The following is a 10,484-nucleotide window of genomic DNA, read 5'->3' as shown; positions in this document are numbered from 1 at the left end:
TTTACTCTGAAAGTTCTGAATTGCCTTGACAAGAGCTTTTCTCCAAAACATCCCTTCCAGAGATACTGATATTTAGGTCCTGGACCGAACACCGTACCTGAGGTTGTTTTACAGCAGGGCAGCAAAGTTTTGTAGAACAAGTGAGGTTGAGAGACTGCCCAGACACATTCTCCTCCATATTCTCCCACACCCATGTGGCAGCACCTTCAGAAAACACTTTTCTATTCATTCCTGATAGTTCCAAACATCTCTAACAAAATTTTACCAATGTCCTCCCCCCTGAAGCAATGCTGCTATTACCACAGATAGCAATGCAAAGATGTTCAAAGGAAATGGTCTAAAACACTTGGAAGCTAAAGGTCACAATAAGCAGGAAAAGAAAATACTTTACCATGTACATGAGACTGTTGGAAACTTTTTGCCGGTGCAAAGTGGAAATTTCCAGCTACCTGCAGGAGACAGTAATCTTTCATTAAAAGGCCTGAATCTATATAAATAAAGCAGTCATACCGGTGGTTGGATTTTCAAATTTTTGTTTGAATAAGATAGACAATAAGCAACTCATTGTCACGGGTGACAATACCAGCAAATACTGTCCTAAAAGAGATATGAATTTCCCCTCTTCCTCACAGGCAGTCATGTGGAAAGCCATAATCACATACCGATGTTGACAACAACTGTTCTATGCAGAGTATTTTAGTGGACATAAGAATGAGAAGAAGGAATCAAGTCTACTGGGAGGGAACTAACTGCTGCTGTAGGAAATAAAATATCATAGAAACGGAGTGGAGAAAGTAACTGGGAGGGTGAGCAGGCAGGGTAAGAAAACCCTTAACGCAATAAACAACAGTGGTCCTATGTATGCGTCCGTGAAAAATAAAGCACTAAACCTACCACCAAAAAAAAACCCCACAAAAACCCCCACACTCCAAAATCCCCCAAAAGACAAAGATTATTACAATTTTAACCTTGAATATGGTAAGGATATGGATATTAGGTGTCAGTCTTCCCTGACACTCGCTAGCAATCATACACACCCTCCCCTGGAAGATTTCAATGCATCAAGCTCACATGCTAAATTACACCTTTGATGTCTGTGCAAACCTACTGCATATGTTAACTGCGGACCCGATGAGAATGGAGATGCACAAAAGTCCAAGTGCCTAACAATGGCCCCCAGAAATTTCCCTAGTGACACCCACCCTTGGACCCTTGCTACCCACAGCACTCCCCTTTGAATCTTTCCTGCTCACCACACTTTGTGACAAAGGGTCCTGTAATGGTTCAGCACCCATGATGATGCTCAAAGCACGATGTCTGGCTTCATGAGTGAAAGGGTGGGGTGCGTTTGTTTTTGGGTTTTTTTTTTTTCAGAAATAAAGAATGTTGTCTCCAGGAATAGTACACAAAGATGTAAAACACACTCCAGATTTTGAAATAAGTAAAAAAAAAATAAATTAGAAAAATTAGCCTGGGCCTGACTGCTAGAATGTACTTGGATACATAACCTGCACATCCAGGTGTTTTCAGCTCGGTGATCTGCTAAATGACAGGGTAGTTACATAGTCATCTGGTGTATCTCACACTACATTTTCATACACCAGTTGCAAAAAACATCTCTTTAAGCATCTTCCAACCTTGACAATCAACTCCAATAGTCTTGCTTCCACTGGTTTCCTAAAGAGGGGAACATTTCACTCCCTCCAGCACCTCTGCTGACAAGTTGTTGGTTACTGCTATTTCCAGCACCCACTGGTGGTCTCTGTTTTGAGACTAGAAGGGCAGGTGGGACAACCTCACCTCAAAGAAGCTGCCTCTTCCGCTCCAGAAACCTCGGTAAAAAGACTCACTAGCTAGATGGTAGAAAAAGCTAAGCTCCTCCAGCCAGCCCACCTCATGAAACAGAGAATTAGCCCCTTCCCACCCTTTTCCTGACCCTCCTACTGAACCCCTCTACAGGCACAAGTACCTTGCTGAACCCAGGGGTTATTAGAGTCCTGTGAACACTTAAAGTTGGAAAAAAGAGCGGAATGCCCTGACTTGTGCCTTCTGATGCTCATCAACACCATGCAACAGACTCACAGCAAAACCCATCTCTCACCTTGTTGACCTCCAGGAAACCACACACTTGGCAGCCCTCGTTCTTCTGCTCTTGCATTTTTTGGCTAAATCCTTCCCTCTTGCACTGCTCTATGCTATCCGGGTTCTAGAAGGCCCAGCCTCGTCACCTGTATGTTTCTCTGACATAGTCACAAGTATCGCAGCACCTGCAAGAGCACAAACATCATCTTATCATCTTTACAGTGATAAAGAGACACTCCAGCTCAGGACTCAAATCCCCAGTGGATTTTATTTCAACAAATCAACGAAGCAAGCTTCAGGAACTGGACAGTGAAAAGTGGTCTAATGCTCCTGAAGGAGCTTGAGCTTCCTGACGTACTTTTTGAGATTTTGGCACGAGGATCCAAGCTGTTTTAATGCAGCGCTTAATTCTGAAGAGGGCTTTAGTTGTCCATTCAGACAGCCAAGTCCATTCTCGACAAATAAATTTGCTGCAGAAATGACATTTGTTTCTGTGGGAAGTCTCCCACAGCTCTGAGCAGCTTGGAACTTCGCCATGCGAACAAAGCATCTACCTGTTTCTACTCCTCCCTTCCTCTGTTTTTAGGGAAAGACTGCCAACATCGGAGGCAAGGTTAACGGCAAACTTTCTTCATTGCTCTTCTACCTCTGGACAACATCTCGCTCACCAGAAAAAACAATTGTCTGTCTTCTGTGTTCTGCTGGACAAAAAAAGTTGAAGGCTGGAATCATGAATCCCTCAAGATGGAAACATCTCTGGGAAAGGATGCAACTTGACAGATGGGTTTAAGTAAGTTACTACAGAGACAATAATAGCAAAGGATAGTCCAGAACCTGTGGACTATCACGAATCCATTCTTACACAAATTTGCAGGTAGAAGGAATGAGAAACACCGAATGACACCCATTCGTTTGTGTGAGTGATAGGTGTCTGGTCTTTGCTCCCATAAGGATGCAAGGCCTGCAGCAGAAGTGAGAAGGCAAAGCCATGACCAGGTTTTATTCCAAGACAGCTCACAGAACAGTGAAATAATATACACAGCTCCCCTCTGGACACCAAGTAATCCCAGAAAAGGTTCTGTTTGCTAAGATACAATCTTTGTGCTACTGCCCTTAAACAGGCACGCAGACAAAACAGACAACCTAACTATGCATGCTCTTAACAATCGTGAGCGCAGCACAGGCATACTAAAACACAACAGCTCTCACCATTCTCCGAACAGGTGCCTAGGAGGATTTCACTGCATGGACCTTCACAGACATTTTGGAAAAAAACCTCCAACATGTATGCCACATTAACTGTACCGATTCAAGCACTAAGATGATGTAAAGGTTACCGAATGTCCTCCGACTCTGCCCCGTAACAGCTTTCACAGCCATCGGCATCCAAAGCATTTGGATCAAACACCTTTTCTTCTTCTTTCCCCAGTTCTAAGACAAAAGAGGATTCAACGTGACAAGGCATGTCTAGAAACACTATCTTGTACTTCTGCTCTATGCACAGAAACTGTTCTACACATGAAGGAAATTATTTTGTATCAGAATCTGTGCATCCTGCACCCAAAGCTCACCTGAAAGAATGCACAGAGCCTGTTGAGCTGCAAAGTAAGATCAAGAAGCAGAGTAGCATTTGTCATCTGAAGAACACCCTCCACAGAAAGAACCAGCTACCTGTAAGCCTTGCTGGAGCGCTGATCAGATGTTACTTGCACAAAGGCTTTGTTAAAACTTTGCCTAAAGCAGACCCAAACAGCAAATTGCGACCGATACAGGACCTGTTACACAAACAACATTTTAAATAGCAGACAGCAGCGCATAGCGCATAATCCTGTCCCAAGATATGTAGGGATCACAGTTATACATTGCTGTGGAACTAGATCACAGTGGGAATCTCCCAAGTGGAAAACTGACACTCAGTTCTCCAGTACAATGACGCCGACAGTGCACACACATTAACCACTGGCTTACAAGAATCTCCAAGGAATTTCTATCTGTCACGATTTTACAATTCTGCAAGTGTCTGTGCCACCTGTGTGTTGAATGTGCAGCCACAGTACAGCTGGGGCACAAACTCACAGAGTTTTATGTTCTTAAATGCAGAAGGCTGCAGAGGGACTCGTAACAGAGGAGATGAGAGCTGGTGACAGCTGAAACCTGTCAAAGGGAAAGACATGCCTCCAGAAAACTCAAACAGGACCTTTGTTTTGTTGGAGGAAAATGCCAGATCAGTGCTACTGTAGGCTGTACACCTCAGCTTTGTCCCCTGTATAGCCCCAGACCAGGACTGCAAGTGCGGTCAGTAAATAGATGCTAGACAATGAAAGTTTAATATTAGTAAGACTGTACCTGACAGTTCAAAGAAGTTTCTAAGAACAGAAGACCCTAACCTCTAGGAGGCTGAGACGGTGGAGATTGTCTATTGTGATTAATCAGAACTGAGATGTGCAGAACCTGAAGCGATCATCCTTGAAAGAAAAAGTAAAATGGTGAAGCGGTCAAGATATAGAACAACTTGTGAAACCGGCTGTCAAGACAATGACTAATAAAAGACTTGTTTGAAACCAATAGAGTAGGTAATGCTTAGCAGAGACTATAAATATAGAGCTAAAAATCCTGTAACCTTGTCACTCTTTGCGGAGGTGACCCAATGCTGCTGGACCAATTAAAACATGCAAACCTAGAGTAACCCATAAGAGTTTGAGTCTCTTTTTTTACAGTTTTCCCAAAAACAAAAACAAATATGAAAGGTCTGTAAACTTTGGAGTTCGGAATAAATGAGCCAAGGAATTGCATGTCTAAAATTTTCAGAAACATGGGTTCTTACTAGAAGAGGCCCCTTAAAACCAGGCTGTTTCACTCACAAATCCTGAAGGACAGGACCAAGTCTGCTGGATTACAAAAGCCCTCTAAGGCTCGCTGTCTAGGCACGGCCGCACTACCCTCTTACGAGCCTCGAAAAGGTGGCTTCTGGGATAACTAAGGCTGGGGCAGGTGATAAGTCAGACACTGCTGAGGGGACAAAATGTTATCGGGGACCCTCTTTGTTGAGATTGGGAGGTATAACAGGTGGACAGAAGTGAGTATTAAAGACATCTGTATTAGCCACAGAAAAAAAAGAGATTTTAACTAGAAAGTATGAAATATGGATGAAAAATCAACCGTTAACCTCACTTCTTTATGGTAGTTATGATCAAGCAAACAAAAACTTTTAGGAAAATATACCCATTCTTAAACCACTGTATGAGACTTACTTTCTACAGCTTACAACATTCAAACAAGTTGAGAGCACAATTAAGAACTCAACCAGTATGGGTTTTGATCCTGTAATTACACTAAAAGATAGTGTCAGGAAGAATGCAGCTTAATAATTCCTACACTTTGTCAAAGCCATGATTCCTGCCATTTGAAGAACACCTGTACAACACACGGAGTCTTTCAAGATACAGCAACTAGTAACAGCTTTCTGAATGTAATCGGTAGCTGCCTGTCGAGTTGCCTCAGAGAGCACCCAGAGGTACTGCACATAGCTTAGATACTATAAAGAAACCGCAGTACGTAAAACCCCACATGCAAAGTTTCGTGCTGTTAACACGGTCCTCGACTTGCATGCAGATATGACACATGACGCTGGAAAACTCGGTCCATGTTAAAAGGAAACAGTAAATAAAAATAATAATAAAAAATATTCAATCTTCTATCGCCATCCAATGGAAATTAATGAGATTACATCCCAGCACAGAATGCAACTTACCATAGAAATCATTGAGTTATTAACTATTTCAATGTAACTATGATCAGAAAAAGCCTCCACATACTACTTGATAATATTTAGGTATGCTTTACTAAATTTAACGTTAAATAAAATGTATTTTTAAACTAAGAAATTTAAAGTGCTGAAGCAGCTAATGGCAGAACCAGGCCTCATCCCTAGCATAGCCCTAATCCAAGGCTGGTTTAAAACCCAGTCCAGTTAATCGGTGGGAGAACAGAGAAGCAACAGATGATCAATTTGTGCACACAGGCGCTCGCAGAAACGCAGGTGTTTTTAGAAAAATTGGTGTATGTGCATAGGAACTGCTTGTTCAAAGACTAAGCGCGCTTGAAGGAGCGTGTGAGTTAAAGCAGGCAGAAAGAAGATCACGATCCAAGGAGGAGCTTGGAACTGAGGCAGAGACTGGAACCGAGCAGGTGAATCAACTGGGACAGGGTCAGGTGATGGATTCACAGAACCAACAGGACCAAAGGAAACTCCTCAAAACTTCAGACATTGACTAACGATCTGATAAGTACATATAAGCCGTGCTGTATCCCTTGGTTCTCTGCCACTCACTGGGGTGGTGGTCCAGCTCTGAGTCGTGACTAAAGCAAGCCCAGTGGTAACCACGTCTGCATGCATTTTTCCTTTACCAGTCAATACTGCTATAGTTGCCATTTAAATAATTGACTGAACATCAAGCGTTACTAACAGAAACTGATAGAGTTTCACAAAGATGGGTGTACTCTTCCAATCTAACTTGCCACACGTGTGGTGGAAATCAAACTAGCCATATACTTTTTCCAGACAGCAGAAGAAATTGCTTGCTGCATGCGATGCAATTCTATCGCTTTCAAAATGCCTCTCCTGGATGAGACTGTTTGCTCCCTGCAAGTTTCTCTTCCTCCCCATTGATAATATAAGGAGCAAGAGCAACCGGTTCAGACCGAGTAATCCCAGTGGAGGCTGTCAACACAAGTAAGGCAGGAGGCCTACATGTGTTAACAGAGAATTAGATACAGAAAAGCAGGGTTTGACCCCAGACATTACATTCGTCACGCAGCAGCCTCTGAACACAGAAAGGCTGCTAAGTGACACAACAGTAAGAATGCTATCACCACACTTCTGTTACAACAGCAGAAGCTCTTGTACCTACCCACTGTTCAGCTCTTGGCTTAGTTTAGCCTTTCAGCTTTTAAGAACAGAAAAGTTAAATCTGAGTTACAACAAATCAGCAATTTTAGTTCATGCCAATACACAGAACTACGCTATCTCCCAGAAGAGATAATAAGGACCTCATGTTTTAGAAAGACAAAGTCGGGACAGTATTACCATTACATTGCAACACTACCAGAATCGTTCCCGGTTTGTATTGAAGTACAACAGTAAGTCATAACATGTAAAAAAACGCAGAGGAGAGGTTTATGTAGCCGAGGACCACTTACTCCAACTTATAACTGATAAATCAACTGAAATCTATTAATCAGGTATGCATTAACACACACAAAGCAAATGTAGTAAGATGCAAGTTTAGGCTTAAGGGTCAAGTCAGCAGAGCCTTCCCTGGAGAGAGGCTCTTTCCTCTAACCAGCTCATCCCATTTGTCAGCATCCTGGGATTTAAAGATACAACCAAAGTCAAGTTTTGCCAGACCAGCTGCTTGATTTCTAGTAAGAAAAGCCTGTTCACTCAGCAGCTTTGCTCCTGAAATGCATCAATGAGTCCCTGTTCCCATTTCAGAGGGACCAGGCAAAGACTTGCCTCGCAAAAGTACCGAGTATAATATATATATACACACACAGGAGCTTGTTTGATCTGCCAGTGTAATAGATGTGTCCTATAAACTCTTCAAGAGTTTGTGGTGTTTAAAACGCTGTGAATTCAGCCGTCCCTTGCTCCCACAAATCTCATAGCAGGCATATGGTGATGGAAAGACTATGAGAGCATCCATCCAAGAATGGCAAGAATAGCATCTTACCATGTCTGTCAGCTTCTGGAGTCACATGATTGGCAGCTTTATCCAAGTGCTGTTTAAATGGCTTGTGCTCTATGTCCTGCTGCTGCTCTCCTGTTACATCCATGGCATCGATGCTCAAATCTGAAAGCAGTGATCAAGCAAAGCGGTTTATCAACACACATTTGTTATGGCCTGTAGCAAGCTGAGGAAGTGAAAAGACAGAATCTTTCAGCCAGCAGGGTAAGAACGTGCCAAACCATGAAAGCGTGTACAGCTAGGGTCAAGTGACCGACAGGGAATAAAACGCAAGGTGCAGCACGCTAAATGGCCCTCCCAGGTACAGGGTTTGGTTTGGTGCTCAAGAAAGACCGTTTCCAACTTCCAAGAAAGCGTTACCCTGAAAGGTAGACGCGCTTAAGGCAAAAAGCCAAAAGCAAACCCCTCAAAGCCCAGAACCATTTTCAGGAACACAGGAGTTAAGCCTAAAATTGGTTGAAAGCTGCCTCCTACTTCTTCCCCCGCCACCCTTCCCCCTTCAACATCAGCACATTTCCTCGTGATCCCTTTTCACAAAAAAGATTGAGGCCTGTGGTATCAGCTTGGTACCGAAGCACCACAATGCGCTTGTTGGCTACATGCTTTCTTAGAAGGCTGACAGTTTCTCTGCACACAACAGCCAAGGCTTCCAGTCTCTCTGGCCTTCCCACGCCCTGTGAAACGTGAGGAAGGCAAAGACTGGTAACATCTCAGGGGGTCAGGAGGAAGTCAAGATGCACTACATCTAGAGTCCAACGCATTACCCAAAGGAATTGCCACAACAGAACAAGAGGCAGGAACAGGTAGACAGGCAGATAACATGCACGGCAGTAATACCCAGTCAGACTTGCAGGACTTCCAGTCACTTCATCCCTCAACTTTGTTTTGAATTTAGTAAAAAGGTAATCAGACTCTTAACGCTCATTCTGCTTTTATAACTTCCGGAGAAAGGCTAACACATGGCATTGGCATTAGAGTCAGAATTCAAATACCAAAACCACAGCAAAGCTGTGCCTTGCCAAGTGACTTCCAAAGCTGGCTCTCCAGCCTTTCAACAAGACAGCCAAATCTAGAGTCCCAAGGGAACTCTGTGCCAGCTCTGTCAGTGCGACTCAGCTCTCTGACAAAGTACACCGCCATACAGAAATGTAAGTGGGTTTATGCCTCAGGCTCATTTACAATCTAGAAAAATAATAGTGCCCGACTGGACGCGCTGGTTTAAGTGCCCAGCAGGCCTGGCTGTGTAACCACGAGGAACGAGTTCCTCCCCGGCTGTTACCTAAGCAGCAGCACAGCACTCGGAAGCAGCGGGCACACGGAGCCTCGTGGGCCCTCGGCAAGTACAAAAGTTGTAAGTTATCCCTCCGTAGTCAGCAGTCCGACTCACAAGCACAAGGCTTACGTGGAAAAGTAACATCTAGATTGACCTTCAGTTTAGCTCCCCTTGATTTGTCAACATACAATTCCGGATGAACCTAGGTACAAAGAAAAAACAAAAGAGTCCCGTTTCACCGGGAAGCAAATCCAAAGGCCTCTTCCCCATGGCTGCTCCGGCCCAGGAGCTGACTGTCGTGACACAGGATCAGCAAGACACCTGAGCTGCTGCCTCCCCAACCCTCCCCGGTAGTTAAACGCTTGCCCTTTGCAATACTTTTAACAGAAATCAGCAGTCGGGGCGAGGGGGGGGTGGGATTCCACCGCCGGCTTTCTTTCCTTTCCCTTGCCCGCTCGCAGGGGCTGAAGAGGCTCCTGAGCCGCCCCCCTGCGACAGCGTCACCGCAGGCCCCAAGGCAGCCCCTGCGGCCCCAGCCCGCTGCCACGGCCCCGGCCGGCGGCTGGGGGAAAGACAAAGCCCCGCGCAGAGCTGCGGCGGCTGCGGCGGCTGCCCGGGCAGCCCGGAGGCGGCGGGGGGGGCGGCAGGGCGCCGCGGGCAGACCCCCCTCCCGGGCCCCGCCGCCACAAGGGAGCACCGGGGCCGCCCCGCCTCGCCTCCTCGCTGAGGTAGCGGCGCAGCTACGAGAAACAAAAAAGGCAGCACCGTGAGCAGCCCGCTGACCACCGTCACTGCCGGGGAGACGTGAACCGCCGACAACCCCGCCGGTCCCGGACCGGTCCGCCCGCCTCAGCCCGCCCGCCGCCGCCATCAGGCGCTCCCTGCCGCGGCCGAGCGACGGCCAGACACGTCCCCCCCAGCCAGCCGCTGCCCGATGGCCGCGCCCGGGCTCGCCCACCGGCCCCCAGCCGCCCTCAGCCCGACCGCTCACCCAGCGCGCCGCCGCACGTCCCGGCCCGAAAGTCTTCCAGGCTCCCGGGGAAGCGCCGCATCGCCAAGAGCCACCCCAGGGTGCCGCGCGGGCCGGAAATGGACCCACCTTCCGGCTCCGCCCCGCCGGGCCGGTGCTCGGTGCCGCCGCGGGCTCCCCTCAGCCTGCCGGCCCCGGGGCTCTGCGGGGGCCGCCCGCGGGGTGCGGGCTGTGCCCACGGCGGCTGTCTGGGGGGGGTGTGGGTGGGGAAGAGGCAGGCGGAGGAAAGACCCCGCTCCCTTGTCCCACCTTTCAGCCCTGCCGCGTACCCTGCACCCCTTCACTCCGGTAACGGCTCACTTTCCCGTCACAGGGAGCGGCTATATCTCAAGAGGTTAAATCATGCAACAGC

The 10,484-nt window shown here is 46.7% G+C and overlaps 1 protein-coding gene across 1 annotated transcript; it reads right to left on the bottom strand.

Moving 5' to 3' along the window:
* LOC114012669 (endoplasmic reticulum-Golgi intermediate compartment protein 3-like) lies at positions 1-10,232 on the bottom strand. The gene is given in 5 exon segments (XM_055815664.1): positions 1-449; positions 2,102-2,267; positions 3,420-3,513; positions 7,815-7,934; positions 10,094-10,232. Coding segments are annotated over 5 exon segments (537 nt in total). The 5' UTR covers positions 10,155-10,232; the 3' UTR covers positions 1-353.
* Positions 10,233-10,484: the final 252 nt, after the last annotated feature.

The sequence above is a fragment of the Falco peregrinus genome, chromosome 1 (genome assembly GCF_023634155.1).
Source record: "Falco peregrinus isolate bFalPer1 chromosome 1, bFalPer1.pri, whole genome shotgun sequence".
Classification (NCBI taxonomy): Eukaryota; Metazoa; Chordata; class Aves; order Falconiformes; family Falconidae; genus Falco; species Falco peregrinus.
Note: the sequence above shows the minus strand (reverse complement) of the source record. Positions and strands in the feature narration are given on the sequence as shown.